At 41.5% G+C, this 25,965-nt stretch overlaps 1 protein-coding gene across 3 annotated transcripts in view; it reads right to left on the minus strand.

The window, feature by feature from the left end:
• Nucleotides 1-25,965, minus strand: part of RAD54B (RAD54 homolog B) — a 203,049-nt gene that overhangs the window by 158,033 nt on the left and 19,051 nt on the right. For all 3 annotated transcript variants that reach the window (XM_029591695.1, XM_029591696.1, XM_029591697.1), the window contains exon 3: nucleotides 25,234-25,387. In XM_029591695.1, coding sequence (XP_029447555.1) covers nucleotides 25,234-25,387 — 154 coding nt within the window. The remainder of the gene's footprint in view (nucleotides 1-25,233; nucleotides 25,388-25,965) is intronic.

Below are 25,965 nucleotides of genomic sequence, written 5' to 3' on the forward strand. Positions count from 1 at the left end.
ACATACACACAATCCCTTTTTCATACAAACGAGCTCCCAATCTATCACACACATACAAAAATCCTTCACAATCTCCTCATATAGGCTCCCTCTCTCTCTGAAACCCACACTCAAGCATCCCCCCAGCTCCCCTCTTTTACCTCCCATACGCTCTCTCACCCTCCTGCTCTGCCACCCTCCCCTCACATAGGCTCCCTCTCTGAAACCTATAAGCATCCCCCCCACTCCCCCTCTTACCAACCAAGCTGTCTCACCCTCCCCCACACTCCCTCACCTCTCTCACACACACATTCTCTCTCATCGGCATCCCCTTCCCCTCATATGGGCTCCCTCTCTCAAACCCACACCCACCCTTTCTTACCTCCCATACTCTCTCTCACACCCTCCTGCTCTCTCTCACCTTCCCCACCCCTCCCCCCCATCAACCATGCTTTCTCTCACCTTCCCCACCCCCCCCTCACCAATCATGCTCTCTGTCACCCTCCCCTCTCTCACACACACATTCTCTCACCGGCATGCCACGGGACGCGCTCCATTCGCAGCGAAGATGAAGGCCCAGGCGTGCCGTTCGCGGCACACAGGGACCTTCCCTTTTTGCCACGAATGGCGCGCCGGGCCTTCATCTTCGCCGCAAACGGAGCTCATCCCATGTGCCGTGGGACACGCTCCATCTGCGGCATGCCAGGGTCTCCTCTGCTATTTTCTACCGTGCTGAGATGCCCCCACTCTCACGATGGCCGCTGTCCATGCGCTTCCGGTTTTGGAGGGAGGAAATCGGCACGGCGACAGTGAAAATCTGTGGGAAGAGCGACGAGGGAGGAAATCTGCGAGGTGGGGGAATTCTGTGCAAATTCTGCATTCCGCAGTAGCGCAGAATTCCCCCAGGAGTAGAAGATGTAAAAAAATTAATAAGGCAGACAAAGAGAATTTGAAAAGAAGATAGTCATACAGGCAAAATTTAAAAATTAATCTTTTTCAAGTATATTAGAAACAAGAAGCCTTGAGGGAGCCAGTTGCACTGCTAGATGACCAGAGGAAAAAGGGGCACTCAGGGATGAAACAAGGCCATAGCAGAAAAAGTAAATGAATTCTAAGCTTCAGTTTTTATTGAGGAAGATGTTAGTGGACATACCTACACCGCAACCACTCTATGGTAATGATTCAGAGGAACTAAAGCAAACCACTGTAAAAATAGAGCAAAATGACAAAACTAAGGAGTAACAAATCGCAAGATGGTGTGCACCCCAGAATGCTGAAAGAACTCAAACATGAAATTGCAGACCTGTTACTAGTAAACTATCATTTAAAACAGCCAAATTACCTGAAGATGGAAAGAGACCAATGCCAATTTTTAAAAAGGATTCCAGGTGTGACCTGAGAAGCTATAGACTGGTGAGAATGACATCTATGCCAGGCAAAGTGGTGGAACTATTCTTACAGGACATAAGGATAAACATGTCCTAGTGGGGAAGAGACAGCCTGGATTTAGCAAAGGGAACTAATGCCTTAATCTACTAGATTTTTTTGAAGGTGTTAAGCATATGGATATGGATTAGTCCATTGATATAGTGCATTTGGATTTTCAGAAGGCATCTAACAAAGTCCCTCATAAGAGATTCCACAATAAATTAAGTCATGTGATAGGAAGCAACACCCTGCTGCACATCTATAGTATGTTAAAAGACAGGAAACAGATGACTAAAATAATCAGTTTTCCCAATGGAGAAGGGTAAATTGTGGAGTGCCCCAGGAATCCATACTGGGACCAGTGCTGTTTATCATCCATAAATTATCTGGAAAATGGACTACACTCAAGTGAGGTGATCACATTTGCAGATGATATATAATTATTCAAAACCGTTAAAATATGAGAAGATTGTGCTGCAAGACTGGGGGACTGGGCTTCTAAAAATGGCAGATGAAATATAATATGGACAAGAGTGATGAATATGGGGAAAACAAATCCTAAACAACAAACAATGCTGGATTCCTTATTCAGAGTTAGCATCTAGGAAAAGGATCTCAAAATTGAAATCCTCAGCTCAGTATGCAGTGGTGGTCAAAAAAGCAAATAGAATATTAGGAATTATTCAGAAAGGAATGGCGATTAAAATTGAGAATATCATAACACTATAATCGATCCACAGTGCAACACCCACCTTTAATATTGTATTTAGTTGTTACTCCAGCTCAAAAAAAAATGTGACTAGAAAAGGTACAAAGATAAAAGTTATAAAGATGATGGAACAGCTTCCTTATAAAGAAAGATTAAAGAGGATAAAGCTCTTCAGCATGGAGAAGAGGCAACAGAAAGGATATAACAGAGGTTTATAAAGTCATGAGAGGAGTGAGATGGTTATTTACCCTTTCAAATTGTAATGACGAGGGCTGTGCCATGAAAATAACAGCAGATTTAAAACAAAACTAAGATTAGCTCTCTTTGGGACTGGAGGAATAGCCTAGTGGTTAGAGCAGCGGGCTACGAACTAAGGAAACCAGGGTTCAAATATCCTTGTGATCTTGGGTAAGTTACTTTACCCTCCATTGCCTCGGGTACAAACAGATTGTAAGCCCTCTTAGGAAATCCTTACAGTAGCTGAATGTAATCCACTTTGAAGTATGGAAAAGAGGAAAAAAAATAAATAGATGTGTATATAAAATTCCCATATGGAAATCAATACCAACTAATCCTTCTGTCATGTCTTAAACCTGAACTCTAAAGTTTTTTTGTCATTGCTCTCCATATCTTTCCCAAACATGCCCAAAGCCTGTTACAGTTGTGGCCTCCATCACCTTTACAGATAGACAATTTCAGGCCTTGCATCTTCAGCCGACTCTTACAAGACCAATAGTTAAACTAACACTCGGACCTCCTATGCCTTACCAAGTTTTCTAATAATCCCCACAGCCACTAAAGTTAGTAAGGCTGTTGTAAAAAATCCAGCCTTCCCATATTCACTGAATATTGGGTTTTAACCATGCTCTTTCCAAGCAGATCACCTCCTCCCTTCTTGGAAACCTCATGCTGTTGTACCATTGCTCCATGCAGGTTACACTCCAATGCCTTCTTGGAATCCCAATGCAGTCACATCACTGCTGTTTCAAGTTGTAACCACCACTCTGTGCAGTTTACCCTAGTACTTCATTACTAGCCTCTTTGCCCACACTTTTTAAATTGTTACCATTTCTGTCTCCATCTCCTCTGGGAATCCATTCCATGCATCCACAACTCCTTCCATGAAATACCTCTTCTGATCGGTACCCCTTTCCTGTGATAACCCTCCTTCAGTACAAGCTAGCTCCACCCCTACCTGTCATGCCATTAACTCTTGCACCATAGATGAGCTCTCCAAAGCAGCCAGTCTCTGGCATGGTCCTCAAAACCATGGAAATAGCAAGCACTGGGCAGCAGACACAATCCAAGCCCATTTGTACCAGGTGACAGACACCAACATCAACAGTACATCATTCTGGGCATGCAACAGAAGCGAGCCTTCTGTGAGATGGAGAGGGTCTACGGAGAAGTGGAAAAGGTTGAGCTGCAGGTTTGAATGCCAGGTAAAATGTACTCCAATCTTGTTCTAGGAACTCTTCTCGGTGTTAGAACCAATAATATGACTACCAAGAAGCAAGTGTGGGAATCTAAAAACAGGAAAGACCAACCAGTGGTACTATAATATTTATTATAATCTTGGTATCTAAACAAAGCACAAAATAAGAACCTGAAGTAAAGCCTAGCTACCACATAGACAGGATTTTTCTCAATCCAAAATCAGCTGGTTCACTACTTTGGCTAGAAGCAAAGGAAACAAAAATACTGCTGCCTGGGCCCAGTCTGCTGCTGATATAAAGCACTGGTGTTCTCTGATGATGCTCATGAGAAATTCTTGGCTTTGCTAGTTTCTTCATAGTTGCTGCACACAGATAGATGCAATTCCATATATGGTCCTTTTACATGCAGATCTGAAATTTTTCTCTTTTCAGTTGTAGCATCTGGGTGGGAAAACCCAGAAAATGTCCCCAAAAGCTCACATCTCAAATATAGAACCTATTTGCATAGTTCTCACCAGGACAGCATGCGACTGAGTTCCAGGATTCCCTGTAGGGGGAAGCTAAGCTTCAAGGCCCATTTGCATTATTTGCACGCCAATCTCTCTTCACATACCCTAGAACAGAGCTTTCCAAACTGTGTGTCGGGACACGTTAGTGTGTCGCCTGCAGTGTGCAGGTGTGTCGCGCAAGCCCGGTCAACTCTGACGCAAGTTTGGGCTTTTTTTTTTCTAGAGATTCACTTTTTTTTTTCAGTTTATGGGTTGCTTATTATTGGGTGATTTTTGCTGTCAATCGCGTTTTTTTGGGGGGCTTGGTGGGTGGAACGAGCCCAGCCATCCTTGCATTGGCTGCTGCTGCTGCCGATGAGGCCTGGCCATGAGGAGTACTGACTGCAAACAGCAGTGTCTGGTGATCATGGAAGGGAGTGAAGCACTTAACTGGCAACAATCAAAAAGACGAGGTACATGAGTGTGGGGGCCAGACATGTGCTGGGGGGAGAGAGATGAGTGAGTGGGGGGCAAATGTGCTGGGGGGACAGACATGTGCTTGAGGGGGAGAGATATGAGTGTGTGGGGGCCAGACATGTGCTGGGGGGAGGAGAGAGATGAGTGTGTGGGGGACAGACAATTTGTTTTATTATTGTTTCTCATAAATTATAACAATAACATGAATCTTGGAATATATATTTTTAATATAAATTTAAGGTTTTCATGAGATAGGTTGTGTCGTGAAACATTTTATTTATGTATATATTTAAGGAAACATACATAAATTGTCGAAATATGTTTCGTTCGTTTAACCTTTAACCTCTGATTTACTAGTAGACTGAATTACTGTGTCCCGAAATTATGTTTGTCTAAAAAGTGTGTCATCAACATGAAAAGTTTGGAAAGCTCTGCCCTAGAAACAGCACTGATGATTTCATTTAGCAACAGCAATTACCAGGCTGGAAATCATGTGGGTTCCAACTCAGTTTTATTGATAAGTTGCAAAAATGAATTGATGATTTCTCTACAAACTCAAGGAGAAAACAATTCAATTGGTCATCACAACGAGTTGCAATAAATTTGTGACCTTGATTTTCCAACAACCAGTTCCCCAATTATTACAGCCAATTTTTAGCGATTTGATTCTTTACTACTTCTTACTTCAAAAAAACACTTTATACTTCAGTCCCCAATTTCCAGTGGGACTGGGAAGGTATTTATTCCAATGCAATATCAACACCAAAAATTCCAGTTCTTATACTTTTCCCAATAACTTTTCTCAATCCTTCTTGACCCAGTTTCTCCTCAAATTCTCCCATAGCAATGGGCAGGAAGATGTTTATCCCAATCCACCTCCATAAATCACGACAGAGACCCATTTCTCATAACTAAACCAAAATCCTTGATCTTCACTCTCCTCTTTGTGGCATCTGATGGACACCTTATCACATCACTCTCTCTGGTGCTTCTCCGTGAGTTCACACAGAATTCTTACGCCATACCTCAACTTCTGCTCTCTGGAAATGGATGAGAGCCTGTTCTTCATGACTGAAAACTCTTCTTCTCCTTCAGTCGTTTCAAAAAGGAAAGGCACCACTCCTCAAACCAGCAGAATCTGAGTCCCTGGGCCCTAGGGTTCTCAGTAACATAAAAGACAATTTTCAAAAAGAATCAACAAGAGGGTGGAAAAAACAAACAGTTATCAAACATGGACAGAACTGCAGGGACAAAGCTCTCTGACTCCTTTACAAGTCCCAAATCTCTATGTGGAGGGACCCCAGAGGCCTAATCCAGAAAGTAATAAAATTGGGACAGCATAATACATGATGCCCTCTAAATGAAAATTGAACAGAACTATCCACATCCTAAGATGGTGGCAGGGGTTTATAAAGGCTTTAAGCACACCATCTTTTACTCCCACATGGTGGAGCAAAACCCAAACCTCTGCCTGACCACTCTCTGTCTCTCCCCAGTAATTTGGTTCACTCCTGGTAAGGAAACCAAAAGTTCTTTACACAATTGTTGTTGAATTTAACTAGTCTCTACTGATAATTGCATTGCTTGGTTAAGCTGGCTCAGTTGCTGACATCTCTTTCAGGAAAGGAAGCAGAGATCTTTCTGCAGGCATGTGATAGAACCATTTCTTCGGATAGTAGAAAGACTAGGGGGCACTCCATGAAGTTAGCATGGGGCACATTTAAAACTAATCGGAGAAAGTTCTTTTTTATTCAACACACAATTAAACTCTGGAATTTGTTGCCAGAGGATGTGGTAAGTGCAGTTAGTATAGCTGTGTTTAAAAAAGGATTGGATAAGTTCTTGGAGGAGAAGTCCATTACCTGCTATTAAGTTCACTTAGAGAATAGCCACTGCCATTAGCAATGGTAACATGGAATAGACTTAGTTTTTGGGTACTTGCCAGGTTCTTATGGCCTGGATTGGCCAATGTTGGAAACAGGATGCTGGGCTTGATGGACCCTTGGTCTGACCCAGTATGGCATTTTCTTATGTTCTTATAAGAACATAAGAATTGCCATACTGGGCAGATAGAGGGTCCATCAAACCCGGAATCTTGTTTCCAACAATGGACAATCCAAGCCACAAGTACCTGCTGATAGGATTCACGGCACTTACCCCCAAAGCAGCCCACTCTCAGAGCAACAGGAACGCAGCCAGATCCAGCCGCCATGCCACTGCAACAAGCCTCTTCCATAGGCATGTGTGCCATAATATGTGCACAGTGGGAGGAAGACCCAGAATGGCGCCTCCAGATGATGTCAGCCTCCTAAGCCTATATAAACCCAGACCCCGCCTTCAGTTCCTCGCCTCAGGAAGAGGTCTTCAGATGTGCCTTGCTCATCAATGCGTATTGCCTTGTTCTGTGCTCCAGACCCACCTGTCTCTCCTGCCTTGTTCAGTTCTGTTCCTATTCTTGTCGTTCTCCTCAGTCTTGTATTTTGTCTTGTCGCGTCTCTCCCTCTCTCAGCCCGACTTTCTGGATTCTAACATCGGCTCTGGACTTTGACCATTCCTGTCTGCTGTCTACCCTGACTTCCGGCCTGTCAACTGGGCTGACCATCACCAGGCTTTGGACTCTCATTCTTGCCACCACCCTAAGTATGTAAAACCTAGCAGCTGCCAGAACCCAATGGCTCAACTTGAGGGGAAGGCGGGTGGTATAGGCAAAGCTCCAGCCAGTCCCACCACAGGGCATTTCTCACCAGCCGACGGGGTGGGCCTAGCACATTCGCTTGCTAGGCTGTGCCAACCACCCTTCAGCATCAAAGGTCCATCACAGATCTATTACAAGTGTTAGAGATTGCTGAGGCCATGGACCTGGCAGATCTGGCCACCCTGCAGGTCATTCCTGGCATGGCCCAACAGATACAGCAGCTACAGGGTACCCTGGATCAGATTATTGGGGTTTTGGAGAGACTTTCTGCATGCATGTATGCTCTAACAGTTGCTGCCCCTCCCACAGTCCTGCTGCAGCTGGCCCCAACTCCAGCCATTAGACCTGTCCCAAAGGTACCGCCACCGCCATCTCGTTTTCACAGAAAACTCTCAGAATGCACAGGCTTCCTTAATCAATGCCACAAGCACTTTGACCTCCAGGTGATACTTTTTCCTATAGACAAGGATAAAGTGATCTACATTCTGTCTCACTTGGGGGGAGGGGGTTCAGAATTGGCTTGAGCCTGCCCCCTCTGGGAAAAGGATAGCCCTCTCCTTTCCAACCTGGACCAATTCCTCCAAGAATTCCACCTCATTTTTGATGAGCCTGGTTGCACATCTGCTGCAAAAGAATCCTCTAGATTCGCCAAGGCTCCACATCAGAGGTAGAGTACGCCATCCGCTTTTGATCTAACTTTGGAGCTCCAATAGAGGGATGACAGCCTGACCGCTAACTTCCGCTAGGGTCTGTCGAAGTCCATAAAAGATGAACTGGCAAGTCAGGACCTTCCAACTACCCTGGAGGTTATCATTAGTTTGGCCATCAAAGTTGGATCTGCGATTCCAAGAATGGACTAGAGAGAGGGACTTATCTTGTTGCTCTACCGAAAGGATCTCCAGTCCACTGTCCTCGTCTTCCCTCCCTGGAGCTGCAGTAGCTGATGTCCCATTAGAGGAGCCCATGCAAATAGATTGTTGAATGCTGTCCCCTGAGGAAAAGCAGAGGAGGTGGCACCATAATCTCTGCCTCTACTGTGTGGGCCAGGGCACTTTGCAGCATACTTTTCTGCCAAGCCAGGAAATGCCAGGACCTAGAGCTGAGGAGAGAGGCCACCCTAGATCAACCCAGTTCTTCTCCCCAAATTCTAGTCCAGTTTGCCTCTCTTATGAGGTGATCTGCATCCATGCATAAGCATTCCTGGATACAGGCACATCAGGAAACTTCATTACCGAGGACCTAGTATGCCAACATGGTATACCCACTGAACTGTCGGAAACAGCACTCACCGTCTCATCTATCTCCAGAGAGCCCTTGGAAGGCCATGTCACCCTCTTCAACAGGCCACTACAAATGAAAACTGGCCTGCTCCATCAAAAGCAGATCCACCTATATGCTCTGCCAAGGGCTTTCAATAATGACATTCTGGGCCTTCCTTGGATGATGCATATAGACTGGAACACTCTGGAAATCTCCAGATAGGGTGCCACCTACCAGGCAAGCTGTCTAGTCCAGGTTCAACCAGTGGAACTCCTTGCCCTTGATCAAATTTAAAGTAACTGGAAGGGAGACAATAAATAAATCCATAGCTCTAGCAGTAAACTTTCAAAAGGGAAACTTTGATAAAATAGTTAAAAAACAAACAAACTGAAAGGTATAGCTACAAAGGTTGAGTGTGTACAACAGGCGTGGACACTTAAAACATACCATCTTAGAAGCGCAATCCAGATGTATTCCATGCATTAAGAAAGGTGGAAAGAAGGCCAAATGACCGCCAGTATGGTTAAAAGGTGCGCTGACAAAGGATATTTTAGTCAAATGATCTTCCAACAAAAATTAGAAGGATCTATCTGAAGAAAAGAGTTTTCACCAAGTGCCTCGCGCATTTGTGATGCCAGGGGATTCGGGTTTTCCTTGATCTGGACATCTGGCTAACCAGAGTACATTTTCAACCAAACCTTATCAAATCTCTGCAGGAAACAAAATCTACCTCCTACAGAGCTTAGGCTTCCTAATCATCTTCAAGAATCACCCAGTTCCCACTCAGAGACTAAAGTTTATTGCAGCGAGGAAGGACTCCATGAAAGAGAGCATTTCTACCATCGGATCAAGCAACCACCATACACAAGCTGATCTGCCAACTGCTCGCCTCCCAGCAGATGACAGCGAAGCCCCTTCTAGTCATACTAGGATGTATGGCAGCAGTGGTCCACATGGTCCTGCTGACTCAACTTCATCTTCGTTATCTTCAACTGGGCCTATATTTCTAATGGGATCAGCTAACAGCTACTGCTCAAGGTAGTCAAGATTTCCCGGGACACGGCTCAGGAGCCCGAGTAGTGGTTACAGCCTCATGATCTTCAAGAGTGTGCTCCTCTTCATCAACTTCCCTACCAACTGTCAACAGATGCCTCGACAAAGGGATAGGATTCAAATTGGATCCTGTTGCACCCAGGGCTAGACCTCCTGAGAAAAGTCAATACCAAATCCACATGCTGGAGTTGCAAGCATCTTCAAGGCAAGAGCATCCTGATCAAGACAGACAACCAAGTGGCTATGTTTTACATCAAAAACAAGGAGGAAAAGATCATGGCCCCTCTGCCAGGAAGCCCTTAGAATCTAGCATTGGGCAGAAAAGAATCAAGCTATCTTACAGGCCTCCTACTTGACAGGAATCTCCAATATGTTGGCAGGTCACCTCAGAAGAATCTTTCACCCACATGAGTGGTCTCTGCAGCAGAGGGGATCTTAAATTTGTGGAGTCGACCATCGGTGGATCTGTTCACCTCTCAGAAAATAAATCAGATTCTTCCAACAAACCTCAGACTGGCTCAGGACACCTTCCTCCCCGATTGGGGGACAAACCTTATGATTGCTTTTCCACAGATACCTCTCATTGCCAAAACAGTGCAAATGGGTCTTCATGATCATAATTTGCTGATCCTCATAGCTCTAGCACGGCCCAGACATGGATGGTATGGATATCTCATAACTTTCCACCAGTCATCCCATACCACTGAGATTGGATCCGGCTCTGCTAACTCAAGAGGATGGGATGCTTTACCATTTCAGTCTCTCAGCTCTCAAACCAACAGCCTAGATGTTGAGTGCTCAGTGATTGCTAACCTCCATTTACTGACAGACATTTTGTATATATTGATTTCATTTAGGAAACCAACTAGAAGAAATATTGCCTTTAAGTGGAATAGATATTCCAAGTGGTGTCTGCAAAATGCTTTCGACCCTCTCTCATATGCACCTCAGCCTCTACTGCAGTATCTCCTCTACCTATTCAATTCAGGTCTTGCCATTTCTTCGGTGCGAGTGTACCTAGGCGGCATACCACAATACAGTGGACAGCAAACCCACTTCCACTCATCCCTAATGATCTCATTTCATGAAAAGGCAAGTCAAACCACACGTCCAAAAACCTCATGTGCCATGGAATTTAAATGTAATTCTTTCTCAGCTGATAAAACCTATGTTTGAGCCTCTGGAATCAGCTTCTCTAAATATTTCTGACTTGGGAAGATTTTTATGTTTGCAATCACCTCTGCTGGACAAGTCAGTGAAATTCAGGCTCCCATCCACTATCAACCCTATCTGCAATTTTTTCACAACAGGGTCATTCTTCAAACTCACCCCAGTTTCTTCCAAAGATGGTCTTGGCTTTCCATATCAATCAATCCATGATACTACGTACATTCTTTGCAAAACCATTTGCTCATGAAGGCTAAAAGGACCTCCATATTCTGGATTGCAAATGTGCCTTGGCTTACTATCAAAGACAAACTTAGCCACACTGGCAAACCAAAAAGCTTTTTGTCTCCTATAACTCAAATAGTCTGAGAATAGCAGTTGCCAAGCGCACCTTTATCTAACTGAGTGGAAATGGCTGACTGCATTCGTCACTGCTGCACCTTAGCAAGACTACAAATTACAGACTGCATTAAAGCGCATCAGCTGAAAGCTGTAGCCTCCCCTTTATCACTCACCTTCGAGTGGTGCCCATAGAAGATATTTGCAAAGCTGCAACTTGGTCTTCAGTTCATACCTTCACCTCGTACAACCATCTTGATAACATCTCAAAGACTGACAGTAAATTTAGAGAAGCAGTTTTGTGCAATCTGTTCTCACTGTAGTCTTGGTTACTTACTAAGTAAATGTTCCGCTGCAACCCTCAGCTTGGGACTCTCCACATGTAATGGCTAATTCAACTTGCTTATCGATGGAAAAAACAAGTTTGCTTACCGTAACCTAAGTTTTCCATAGATAGCAGAATGAATTAGTCATGGAATGCCTGCCCACCTCCCTGGAGAATTGACTACATACATACAGCTTAGCTCTGATGCTGAGTGGCTCACAAGGCAATGCCCGTGCAGGAATTCCCGCACATACTTAGTAGAGTTCAAAGCTCTACTAACTTGGAGAGAATTCTGTTCGGTGCCACCAGATGATGTCACTCCACATGTAATTCCTAATTCATCTTGCTATTTACGACAAAACACAGTTTGCGGTAAGCAACCTTGCTTTATATAGTAAACATGATAATTAACATTTATGAAGGTGTTTGAGTCAGCATAAGCATTTCCTTTGATGTTAGTATAGCAATAAAAATAGGTAACAAAACAAAAGAAATAGTAAAGACCAGGAGGACTATGGGTGTGAAATAAAATACTGAGGTAATCAAATTAAACAGAAATGTTCAGCATTCCAATAAATGATAAACAAAAAATCATCATAATTATGCAAAATTTAATATATTTGTTCACATCACAAGTTTATGACAAAATAAGATGTTAAGTCATTTAGTATTTAATATTTTTGATACATTCATTTCAATTTTTGTACTGAGTCCAATAATGCTTTGCTCCTAGACAAGGAGCTGCTCCACTGCTTGGCCTCACGCAGAGGCTTCAGGGTATTACCTGCCAGCTCCTTTCTTAAGGCCTCCATCTTCCAGGCATGATACTACTGTACCCTGGGGTACATCCAACCTCAGCAGTAACAGTTGGAGAAATCAAGTTGCAGACCCAAAACGTGATAGCAAATAGAATGTGTGTTCATAATGGATATTCGGCACCCACAGATGTAGGCCTTAAAGATACTTCTTGGCCATCATGGACATTTCCATATTCTAATTTCTTCTTCTCTCTCTCTCTCTCTTTTTTTTTTTTTTTTTAAGATCTTAAAAATTATGTTCAAGGGGCCTTGAAGGTAGCAACAGGGAAAAAAAAAAAGCAAGCAATGAGGCAGGTACCCAAAAAACCCACAACATTTTTAAAGAATGGGACATCTGTGCAATAGCTCAGATGAAGAAAGACAGAGGCCCATGAGGTAGTGTGTGCACACAAGAAATCTTGTACATGCTCAGAGATGAATCTGTGTCAGCACCATTGCAGGACATCACCCACACATTATAGCTAATTCATGTCTGCTTGTTGATGGCAGTGCTTTACTTTTTATTATTGACCATGCTTGATGCATATTTACAGTTCAAATGAGCAAGCAAGAATCAAAAGTACAAGGTTGATTCAGGGTTTGTTTTTAAATATATATTTACTTAGATTTCTATTCCACCGATCTGAAAATCTCAGCAGATTATACGTCATACACGCATCATCTACAAACATAAAGCCAAATACGCAAAACATAAAAAGTCCCATCAATCATAAAACAATAATAAAACATACTTATACTGCATTGCAAGTGTAGCTAATCTGTAGCGGTACCGCAAGAAGCCTAAAGCCTAGGTGTCAGACAAGAAGAAACAGGTGAGATTTTAAAAGTTTTCTAAACTGTAAAAGATAAGCCTCTGCTCTAATCACTTCAGGCAACTCATGCCAAAGTACAGGTGCAGTCATACAGAACATTCTATTTCTCAACTTAGCTTCCTTCAAGCTGATTAAGTTGTCTATCTCAAGGAGATTTTTAGTGGCAAAGCACAATGCCAGTGTAAGATTGTAGCTGTGAACCAAAGAAATAAAACTATGGAGGGCAAAACCATGAAGAGCCTTAAAGACAAGGCACAGCACCTTGAATTTCACACAGGAAGCAATGGGTAGCCAATGTAGAGAACAGGCAACATATACTCCTGCAACAGAGTTCCAGTCACCAGATAGGCCATGGAATTTTGAATTAAGTGCAAAGATGTAATATCTGAGGATACTGATAATCCTAAGAATAAAGGGTATTCTTTTTGTAATTGGTCAGCCACTTCGAAGCAGATTACAATCAGGCCTGGTAGGTATTTCCCTGTCCCTAGAGAGTTTATAATCAAAGTTTATACCCGTTATCAATTGACTCATGTCATGTTGGTTGGACAATAAAAATCTATCAAATTAAATTAAAAACTAACGTAATTTATGCTTCTGATTTTTAGCAATAATTATAAGAACGTAAGAAATTCCACGCAAGGACGGATCAAAGGTCTATCAAATCCAGCATCTCATTTCCAACCCAGGCCACTTGGAAGAAGGACACAAACTTTCAAGAAATACAGTACCTGCTAGAGATTTTTTTAAATCTCTACTACCAAACATCTAATGTGTAATATTTTGCTCCCAGCTAGGCAAAGAGGAAGTCAAACAAATGAGGGGGTAAAGCTTTCCTTTGATAACATGGACCTCATGCAGATTTTAAAACAGATATTGAAGAAATATTTGTACAGATCAATTCCAATAATGACATTTATATTTAAATAGGACTGAAAGTTGGTATTTAAAACATTTTTTGCTTATAAAGATATTTGGTCTAATTTTCAGCCAAGGACGAGTATCTAGATTTTTGTCTGAAAATTCACTTATATCCAGGTGGACAAAATTTGGCCACTAAAAATCGGAACCTAACTCATTCCTTCTACCCATCCAAGTAGCAATGCCCTCCCTCTTTCCACAGTATTTCGAAAATTAAACCAAGGACCAAGAGCCCCCCCCCCCCCCCTCCAGTCAGTTCTCTAACATCCTCAAAATTTCCACAAGCAGAGGCAGGATATAATTTTATTTCCTATTGACTTGGCACCTGCATTATGCTGGTGATGCTCTCATTATTCAGCATTACCGACAAAACAACACAGAACATCAAGCAGAAAAAAGCTAAGATTCTATCCTCTTGGCTCAGCCTAGGGAGATTTCAAGGAGCTGTTGTTGGATGGGATGGAGTGGAGAGAATGAATGCCCAGGGAGGGATGTTGGGGCTCTGCCCCCCCAGCTTCTCTTTTCAAAGAGGCCAGGAGAGAGGGAAATACCGGGAGGCTTCCAGAGAGTTGTTGGGCCCTAGGCTCACATTTTCAATGCTTCAGGAGGGAAGGAAGATGTAGCTAGGCCACCAGTTTTAGTACTGAAAATCTCCACCAGGTACCTACCTTCCTTTCCCCGCCCTTGGTCACAACCACTTTACAGGAACCTAAATTTAGCCACACAATTCCAGTTCATTTTCAAAGTGGCAAATTTAGGTGCCTACACCTTTTGGAAATTTACTCAGATTAATAAATACACAATGTTGAAATTTTATGAAGTTTTTTTGTGATAAGCCAAGTGCTCTATTGGCAAGGGTGGTTAAGAAGAGAGCCAATAGGTCCTTTATATTGAGACTTAAGATGTCCACAGGACAAGTCACAACAGATCACATAGATAAGGAAAATATTTTTGTTCAATATTTCACTGCTCTCTATTCAGATCCTACTGCATCAGAGGAAAATAGGATTTGGGATTATCTTGTCTCATTACAATTGCCTCATTTGGCAGAAACCCATATAGAAACATTGTCTGTGCCTATTTCCTTACTCGAGGTGCAAGCTGCAGTTAAAGCATTGCCGTGTACTAAATGTCATGGCTCTGATGGGTATTACAATGATTTTTTGAATACATTTCTCCCGGATCTGGCACCTTTCTTCCTGCCAGTCTTTAATGGGGCGGGTGAAAGAGGACATGGTTTGGGGGACAAGGCAGATGCTAATTTATCTCATTTCCAAATCGAGAAAGAGGCCACAATCCAGGGTATCCTATCAGCCCATTGCTCTGCTTAATTCAGATCTAAAGATTCTGGCTCAAGTACTGCAACTGAGATTTGAGGATGTTTTACCTAGTCTGGTACAAAGGGACTAGACTGGATTTGTAAAGGGTAGGCTGTCCACATCTAATATGCAATGACTATTTAATATTTTACAAGGTGTCATGGTGTCCCTGGCCTGATTGATCCTTTGGATGCCAAAAAAGCTTTTGATAGGCTTTCCTGGCTTTTTGTTTTTACAGTCTTGTGTCATGCTGGTGTTCTTGATCGATTCATAGCTTGGGTTCAGACCATGTTTGCTAGGCCCAAGGCTCGTATAATTGTGAATGGTATATTATCTCCTTTTTTGTCATAGCACAGGGAGCTAGGCAAAAGTGCCCTTTGTCACCATGTCTCTGACTTAGCTATAGAACCTTTGGCTGCTGCTATTCGACACTGTCCTATCTTACATGGTTTTAGATTTGAAGGTCGGGATCAAAGAATATCGTTGTATACAGTTAATGTCTTGGTATATCTTAGAGATCTTCAATCCTCAGGATCTGCTCTAATTGCATTGACCGAGTATGGAGATTTCTCAGGGTATAAAGTCAATTTTAATAAGTCTGAACTTTTCCCAATGGAATCTAAAGTCACAATTCCCAATTGTCTTTCGGTTGGGGAAGGACAGTATTAAGTATTTAGGTATGCAGATTCCTAAAGATTTTGATCTCTATATTATAAATGTTGTGCCTATGATATGTCAACTAAAGCAGAATATGACTGAATGGGAAAACAACTCTTTCTTGGGCAGGCAGGATTAATCTCCTTAAAATGAATATGCTTCCCAAGCTTTTAGATCTTTTCCAGTATGTGCCATGCGCCATACTGGCTAAAACTCTCAAAGACATTCATAGTACAATCTCTAAGTTTACATGGCGAAATAGGCAGCCCAGAATTAGTTAAGTTGATTATAGTTACCCAAAATTCAGGAGAGAATGGCTCTTCCAATCCTAAAATTGTATTACTGGGCGGCTAGGCTGATGGGGCTCAAGGCATGACTACATAATTTAGAGGCCTCGTGGTTGCCACTAGAAAAAGAGCAGGTTGATGTACTGAATCCGACTATTCTTCCTTTTTTGACTGCTTACTCACCTCATCCTCGTCGCAGAGCCAGGCCCAGGATAGCTCACACATTGAAAATTTGGAGGCAGATGCTTAACCTTTTGGGCAAAAGCTTGATTGGGTCTCCTATAACGCCAATATACGAAAACCCTGCACTCTCTAGTTATTTCTCTCCAGTTTTCGAGGCCTGGAGGGCGCAGACATTGAATTTTATAGCACAGCTGTGGGATGAGGATGGCTTCATGACCTTCTCACAGAGTATGATACTTCCCATGCATATTATTTACAGTTGAGATAGGTATTAGGAAGTTGCTTTAGCCTCAATACAGCCCTGTCCCTCCTAGTTGAAATAGAATCACATTTACTCTCCTGTATAACTTAATAACATTGAAGACTCAGATCTTGTATATAAGTTTTCTATGCAGATTATGTACATAACTTAGCTACTTAGTTTTCATGCCTTTAGCTTTCGCTCCCTCGTGCATCTATCTCAGCACCTCCCAGTTCCCTTATAACCTGTTCTTTGTAACTGCTCTCTTCCTGCTTTTGTTTTTTACCCCTGTTATATGTAAACCGACATATCTCTGATGATAGTCGGTCAAGAAAAAACCTCAAATAAATAAATACATTTAATGGATGCTGATGTTAGCTTCAAAAATGTTACCTTACTTATCGTAGTTTAATGGCAGTACATAGAAACGTAACATAGAAATGACAGCAGAAGATGACCAAAATGGCCCATCCAGTCTGCCCAGCAAGTTTTACACTTTTTTTTTTTCTCATACTTATCTGTTACTCTTGGCTCTTAGCAACCTTTTGGTTCTATTTCCCTTCCACCCCCACCATTACTGTAGAGAGCAATGTTCTATGCTATGGTAAAGTGACCCCACAGTCCATTATAGACATCTGGAACTCAGACAAATAGTAATGTGAATGCCAAATCCTGGAAAACAATATGGGCATCTGCTTTTCACCTATTTATTCCCGACAGAGTTAATGGTTGTTACTACACAGAACATACAGAACACCTGCTTTTTATGCAAAGATTTTCTCAGAAACCACTTCTATTTGTTGGAGGGGATGTGGTGAGATTGGTACATACATGCATATGTGGTGGGACTGTTCGAGGGTGCGACTGTTCTGGTCACTTATAACAAGATATTGCAGACATTCTGGGTACTCCTGTACATGTTAAACCACTCCTGTTTTTCTGGGCTGGTGAGTGGGATCCTCGATACCAGTAAGAATAGACCTCTAGTGGGGCACCTTTTGTTAGCAGCACGCTTCAAGTTTGCAACCTTTGGGAAAAAGAATCCCTGCTTGGATTATTGTTGTACTCAAATAAGGCAAATATCTGATATTGAAAGAAGTCAATTTGATCTTAAAGGGGAATCCTTTAGATATGACAGGGTTTGGGGTCTGTACTATCATTATGTTCTTATTAAGATTTCATCTGTAAAAGCCTGGTCTATCAGTTGGTACTTTTGTGCTGCCAACTGATTTAGTGAGTCCAGGTTTTAGTTGTCTGTGTTTATTGAATTTGACTGTATTCACAGTGTATACTAATTTGTATGCCAAAAAGTCTTTAAAATAAAGAGTTATAAAAAAAAAAAAAAAGGAAACAGTCTCAATTATGGATCAGATATAAAGTGACTCAAAATGAAGGAGTTTCTGGTGGTAGGTGTCAAGTACTTTCTTTTGCAAGATGTTTAATTGCATATTAGTTTCTTTGAGCACTCATACCAGAGTCTCTGGGGATAGCAATCTTAGCCTAATTAGGAGACAAATGTCTGCAGTTTGCTCAAGTAATTGAACAGGTAGAGATTTGTATATTTATTCTCTTGACTTAGTAGTTAGAATTCCCCTTTTTGGGGGGATGTGGAGAGCAGGAATGGGCTGGTGTTGGTTACTATGCTAAAAATGTTCTTTTGATTTTGTTGTTATATATGATGTATTGCTAAAGTGTGAAGCTAGTTTGCCTACCTGAAAACAGCAGGATGAATAAATGATGTGGGCAATGTCATTCGGCACCAGACCCAGCTCTCTGAGCTTACTTAGTTTACTAAGCATGCACAGTGGTTCCCACATGCATACTGCCTCATGAGCCCCAAGTCAATTTCAGAACTTAGTAGGCTTTAGGAAGGTAGTCAGCTCTCCAGGAAGGGTGGTGGTAATTATGAATGTTAATTCATCCTGTCTATAAAGAACACTATTTACAGGTAAACAAAGTGCTTTCTCCATTATCGGTCAAGGCTGAATTAACCATGACATGTGAATCCCTAGCTGAAGGCTACACAGCAGAGCAATTGAATAAAGTGGACTTCGGGGTCAACAAGTTGCACAATATTGCTTGTCTAGAACTAGTTGTCCCTTGATTTAGGTTTATTAGAATATATAAATTGCCCACACACAAAGAGCTAGGCGATGTACATATTAACGCATAAAATTAAAGCATAAAACCAAAATCACAAGTTCTTCATCAACAAAGACAAGCAAAGACTGAATTATTATAAGTAGACTAAATACATTTAAATGGAAAAATATTCCTGCTTGAAGAGTACAGTTTTCAATGCAGTCTTAAATGATTTTATACAATTTAGTAGTCGCAATTCTTCTGGCCGTGAATTCAAAAATTAGGTGCCACCACAGAGACTGAACAGTCCCTGGTTTCAGCAAGACTCACCTGCTTAGTTGAGGGAACATCATGTAGATCTTGTTGCTGAGATCTCAACTTCCATGAAGGCTGATAAAGGTGAACCAGTTTTATTAGCTCAAGGGCAATCATTGGAAATGATCAATTTTTGAACAATTGTCTCAACTCTATATTTTACCTGCTAAGCAATGGAAGGAAGCCAGTGCAGATCGGTAAACACTAGAGAAATAGGATTGTTATGCCATTAATCTGAGATGAGCCTAGCAGCAGCATTTAATAACAGTTGTAATGGTTTTAACGTGACTGCTGGAAGGACAATGTAGATTGCATTACAATAATCAACTACTGGTGGAACTGATGCTTGAACTACTGTAAGAAAGTCAGCCTCATCAAGCAGTTGTTTCAGAACAAATGTAGCTTGAAAAAGCCAACTCTGGTCACAGATTTAATATGCTGGCGAAAGGAAAGACTTGAATCAATCTAGATACCTTTTTTTTCTATTATCTATTTATTGAATTTTTCAAAATATACAGAACAAAAAAGTTCAGAAATAATGACATTATAGTAGAGGTCTTACATACAAAAATTTAGGATTTATAATAAAGGAAATAAACAATCCCCATTCTATATATGTTTAATAATACAGGTAATTGGGGGTGACAAAGTGTCCTATAAGCAGACAAAGGAGGAAATATACCGTATTTTTCGCTCCATAAGACGCACCTGACCATAAGACGCACCTAGGATTCAGAGGGGGAAAATTAAAAAAAAAAAAAAATTGTGCTAAACCGGCTCTGCGTCTGGGCGTCTTATGGAGCAAATTAGGGGAGTGCATAGTTTTTTTTTTTTCTCCCCATTTTGTTTTCGGGTCTGGGGAGGGCCATTTCGGTCCACTCCCCAGATCAGAAAATTTTTCTTTCTGTGGGAACCCCCAAAAACCCCCCCCCCCCCCATCCCAACCCTTTAAATTAACAACCTCCACCCCCCTGACCCCCCCCCCAAGACCTGCCGAATTAATTTCCTGCAACCCCCCACCCTCCTGACCCTCCCAAGACCTGCCGAATTAATTTCCTGCAACCCCCCACCCTCCTGACCCCCCCAAGACCTGCCAAACGTCCCTGGTGGTCCAGCGGGGGTCCAGGAGCGGTCCGGGAACGATCTCCTGGGCGTGAGCCGTCGGCTGCCAGTAAACAAAATGGCGCCGACGGCCCTATGCCCTCACTATGTCACTGAGACCGACCGCTGCTATTGGTCGGTCTCAGTGACATAGTGAGGGCATAGGGCCGTCGGCGCCATTTTGTTTACTGGCAGCCGACGGCCCTATGCCCTCACTATGTCACTGAGACCGACCAATAGCAGCGATCGGTCTCAGTGACATAGTGAGGGCATAGGGCCGTCGGCTGCCAGTAAACAAAATGGCGCCGACGGCCCTATGCCCTCACTATGTCACTGAGACCGACCAATAGCAGCGGTCGGTCTCAGTGACATAGTGAGGGCATAGGGCCGTCGGCGCCATTTTGTTTACTGGCAGCCGACGGCCCACGCCCAGGAAATCATTCCCGGACCCCCGCTGGACCACCAGGGACGTTTGGCAGGTCTTGGGGGGGTCAGGAGGGTGGGGGGTTGCAGGAAATTAATTTGTCAGGTCTTGGGGGGGGGGGGGGGGTTGTAGGAAATTAAGTCGGCAGGTCTTGGGGGAGTCGGGGGGGGGGTGTTTGTTAGATTTTTGTTTGGTTTTTTTTTTATATTCGCTCTATAAGACGCACATACATTTTCCCCCCACCTTTGGGGGAAAAAAAGTGCGTCTTATGGAGCGAAAAATACGGTATGTATATAATTTATACAACATATGCTTCGGAATAACTAGTGTCTTTTTTTCCATTATACCAACTTCCCCCTAAAGGTTAGAGTGGGAGTTGAGAAACAACCATAATTGTTCAGGCTCTAAATATATATCTAGAATTTCTAAATAAAACAGTACAACAACATGGAAATCGTAATGTATACTTAGCTCCCTTCACCTGAGTTTCTTCCCTCATTTCTAAGAATTTTTTCCTTTTGATTTGAGTAGCCTTTGTGATATCTGGGAAGATTTTTATTGGATAACCATAACATTTCGAGGATTGATTACGGAAGAATGTTCTTAGAATTAAGTCTCAACTGATGTTGCTAGTTGAACAAACAATGTCGCTCTCTCTTCCACTACTAATTCGTGGGATTTTTCCAGGATAGATGATAAATCAAACGTGCCTTCTTTCTCTTTCTATTCTTTAAGGTTTCTTGCTCCAATAGATTGAGGAAAATAATACATTTTTTTCAATCTTTGGTAGATCTTGTTCTGAGAATTTTAACATGTTAAGAAGGTAACTTCTAAAAAGTTCTCGATGTGCAAGTAACCTCATCTTAGGAAAGTTAAGGATCCTTATATTATTTCTTCTTATTAAATTTTCAAGATTTTCCATCTTCAACATTTGAATATTCTCTGACTTTATCAAATTTACTTGAATTTTTTCCACTTCAACTATTTTCTTTTCCATTGCTCCCACAGAAGATTCAATTTTCTCAATTCTTCCTTCCAAAAGTTGGTTCTTGGTAATGCTCTCTTTTACCATCGTTGTTAAGGATACTATTGCTTTTTCCATAGAAGAAATAGCCTTCAGAATTTCTTCCAAAGTCGAATTAGAAGACAGATTTAGAGACACCACAAATCACCTGTATTTCTCCCTCTCCTCCCTCTTCCTTCAGGTGGTCAGCTCCCACAATAGCTCGCTGCGGTGCTTCAATGGGTATGCCTCTGGAGCCAGTTGTTCCAGGGCTCATCGAGGGTAGTGCATAGCATTCACTCCCTCTCTGAGATCCTACCTCTAACGAAGCTGATGATTTCCTTTCCAGCAGAGCAGATGTAATCAGATCGAATTCTCTCCCCTCGAACGGGGGAGCTGGAATAGTTGGTGCGCCGGGGCTCAACGATGCTTGTATGGCCAGGGGGCTCAGCGTCTGCTCATCACTGACTCCTCCAGCAGCCCCTTCCTCCGGCATCAACAACTCTAGCCCGACAAAAGCTTCCTCAATCCGGGGTTGCCACGATAACGAAACTGGAGTTGAGGTAATATCTTTTAAGCTTTGCTTTGTGTTTTGTATGCGACATTATTCCGCTAAGAAATAGAAAAATTCAGGCAATATCCAGCAAAGCAAGTAATTCACCTCGGGAGCTCAGCGTTTACCGTCCTTCCTCGGCAGCCATTTTGTCCCCCTCCCCCAGATTCCTTTTTTATTTATGCAAGATCATACTGGAAAAGATAGATAATGAATGGTAATGGATGTACATACTAGTTTTATCCAAGATTACTTCCTCTAAATTAATAGAAAATCCATTTTAGCCATGTTTAAATAAGCTCATTGAAGAAAAGCTATTTTTGAATGGTGGGTATGCAAATTTCAAATAGTTTACTGTCAACAGATTAATGGGATGTGAAAGTGTGTACAGACAACCAAGTTGCAGTTTTACAGATGTCTTTCTTCATTCAAGGAATTCTTAGGTGCACCACTGGCTCTCACTTGACGATAGTCTGATTTGTAGACCAGTTAGCACATAATGTACAATACAGTCCGCTACCCAATTTGATAGAGCTCATTAGGCAAATTCCATTCCCAGTCTATTAGGATTAAAGGCAACAAAAAACAAACTTCTCAATGGGAATGAGACCTTTTCAAATAATATGCTACGGTCCTCTTACAGTCCAGCAAATTAAGAGCCTTCTCTCCTTCATGGACATGCAGCCTTGAAAATAAGTAGGACAAACAATGACAGTTTATTTGAAAAGCAGATACCATGTTAGGAAGGAACTAAGAGTGAGTGTCAAGTACCACCCTACTGTGGAAGATCTGGAGATAAGAAGAGTAGTGCATCAAAGCTTTTAACTCACTGACCTTCAAGCAGATGTGATAGCTACTTGAAACACCATCTTCCACATGACATACTTCAAAAGGAGCCAACTCCAAAGAATTAACAGAGGCGTCAAATTTATTCAAAATGAGGTTAAGGCACCGAGGCCTAAAGAACCAAACTTTTTTCATAGATTTGAATACCAAAGGATGAATAGAAATTGGAGCATCTTCCACTTGTTAATGGTACATCATATGGCACTAGCATGTCTTTCACCGAGGACATGCTGAGCCCCGTCAACAAAAGGGAAAACAAATAGCAAACCAGGTCCTGTGGGCAGCACATAAATGGGTCTAGAGATCCAGACTGGCACAAAGTTGAAAATCTATTCCATTTAAAGCAGTAAGTCTTCCTTGAAGGCTTCCTGGCTGAGATCATATCTTCCACTTCTTTAGTAAGAAGCAGTGAAGACGCTACCGTGCATTAAACATCCATATGAAAAGGGCTAGAGAAGGCAGATTATAATAGCAGACATAACTGTCTTGAGTGATGAGGGATGGGGATGTGCCCAGTGAAATCTGAGGTGGTTTATTGAGAGAGGGTCATATCTGTGCAGAAACTCAGATAAAAAAAAAATCAGACTGAGAGGCTCACAGGAACCACTTCAATATGGTCTGTAAACTTTTACTGAGCTCAAAGAGATGAGTCCATTCAGTACTGTCAGATGTCATACCCCACTTGTTAGACAATTCAGCCCTGCTTGTCGATGGAAAAACCCATTTTCTATTAATTGTTTCTTGCTGGGAAAAAAAAAATCACACATTATAAAAAATTATAAAGATGTAACCAAGATATCCTAATGGGGAGATCTATTCCTTGTTCAGTCCCAGTACAAAAAGACTACATTCCCCAAGTCTACCTGTGTAATAGCGTAAATGAATCTGTCTTCCAGAAGTTTTTCCAAATCTTTTTCTAAATCAAGCTATGCTACCGACTTCAACCACATCATGGTTGAGACAAGGAATTAGTTAGAGGAAGGGAGGTTGATTAAAGAGTGATTTTTGGAGAGGGAATCACTGTGATTGCCAAATTTATTTTGGATTCAGGTGACAAGTACTAAAGTGGGCTCACAGCTAAGAGTTTGGAAAGACCTGTATTAGACAATTAACACAGACTGAAGCAATACAACGTTTTCTATAGGATGATCAGTTACTCTCACTTTGGTTTATAAAATATAAACAGGCTACTTTTGTTGCCTTTCAAAATGTTTATCCAGTATAATACATTTTGAAAAAGCTTCACAATATGCCTCTCTCTTTAAGCATATTTCAAAAATATTTGAAAGCTATCCACCTCAATCATGCAGTTTTAGCCTATTAAAAACAGATTTGATCTCATTTTCACTTAGATTCAAGTCCTTTTTAGAGTCCCCGCTAAATATGAATACCACAATCACATTCATTATGTTTTAAGTTCAGGTTACAACCACAGTAATCAGATCAAGGTCCTTGAAGTTGATTTGATTGGGTTTTATTTTTTGATGTCAGGTCTTCCCCTGCATCTTCGTGCCTTCATATTTTTTTCCAAATATGGAATATAAATAAATACTTTTATATCTGGAAAAATATAAAGGCATGCTAGTTTTCACTTTCTATGTAATATAGTGAATCAAAGCCTTTGATTACAAAAATACTCTTACATTTTGATCAGTTTGGTCTTTGACTACTCACTACTGCATACTCCCAGGTCTTTCGCAGAGGCCCTTCTGGACTGGGCTAGCAACAGGCACTAATTTTTACATGTCCAAGTGACCTGGCACCTGGGAATTTTCCATCCCTGTGCAGCACTGGTATTATGCACATTTCTTCTGTGGCTGTTCACTGAAGGTAAACTATTTATGAATTCCTTTCAGAACAAATTTAAAGTTACAAGAAAGATCCATCTGGGCCAGCCACTCCTACCTAGTATTGTATTTTTTTTTAATGCATTTATGTATTTGTATGTACTTATTATGTATTGTAGTAACTGCATTTGGTGGCTCTTTAGTGAACCAAAAAGCTGTTATATAAAAATAACTCAGATATCAGATAAATGTTAGGCTCACCAATATTTACGCCAGTGAGTTACAAAGTCACACACAACAGAATACATTTGGTACACAAACACACCACTTGTTTCACTTTAGCTTTCATTTCATACCAAAATCTAAAATTCCAAACAGGATGAGGATTTATCATCCTGATCCCATTTTATCATATCTTGCCCTGTATTACTCATACTGGCCCTTCTGGAATTCTTCATAATATCCACATGGTCAGTCCCTGATAACAGCTGAACAGAAAAAAAACAAAATGTATAGCAGTAGTCTTACCTGTGCTGAGTTTAACCTTTGACGTTGCAGTATTGTCAGAATATGCCCAGCATTTTATTTCACTGGCGTTTTCTCCAGTCTGAGCTGAATTTACATTTCGTCCACATATTTGGACAAAGGCTTGTGAAGGCACAGGGTTATTTTGTTTAACTCTCTTAACATAACAATAAAAAAAGCAAAGAAAACTAAGTTTTAATATTCTTATATCGGTAAGATTCTCTCTTATAATTTTACAAACTGCAAAATACAGAAACTGGATTTGTTTGCATCCTAGTTTTCCAACAATTCTCAAGGTACCCAATATATAAAATATAAACATCAAGCAATTTTAGTAAAAGTCCACAAATATTTAATAAACATGGAATACAACAGCTAAATAAAAGCTATTCCATTAAAAATCATTCAGATGCAGTAAACAGTAATAAAACATCTAAATTAAACCATCTAATTATTAACAAAACCTGAAACAGCTAAATAGAAGAAACATTAGAATTTAGCATGAACTACTGGCAACCATTACAGCTCTCCAAGTAGTAAGGACGTTCTCTCCCTTGCTCTTTCCACTTATCACCCAAGCGGCTATGATTTATAACATCTGAAATTTCTAAATAATCTTCATATATAAAGGGTTACAATAATTGACATGTGACAACTAGACTGTATAAACCATTTTCAATATAGATTTTTCTAGGTAAGGTCTCAGTTGGCATATAGTTTCAATTTTAAAAAACT

This window comes from Rhinatrema bivittatum, chromosome 2 (genome assembly GCF_901001135.1).
Source record: "Rhinatrema bivittatum chromosome 2, aRhiBiv1.1, whole genome shotgun sequence".
In the NCBI taxonomy this organism is placed as follows: Eukaryota; Metazoa; Chordata; class Amphibia; order Gymnophiona; family Rhinatrematidae; genus Rhinatrema; species Rhinatrema bivittatum.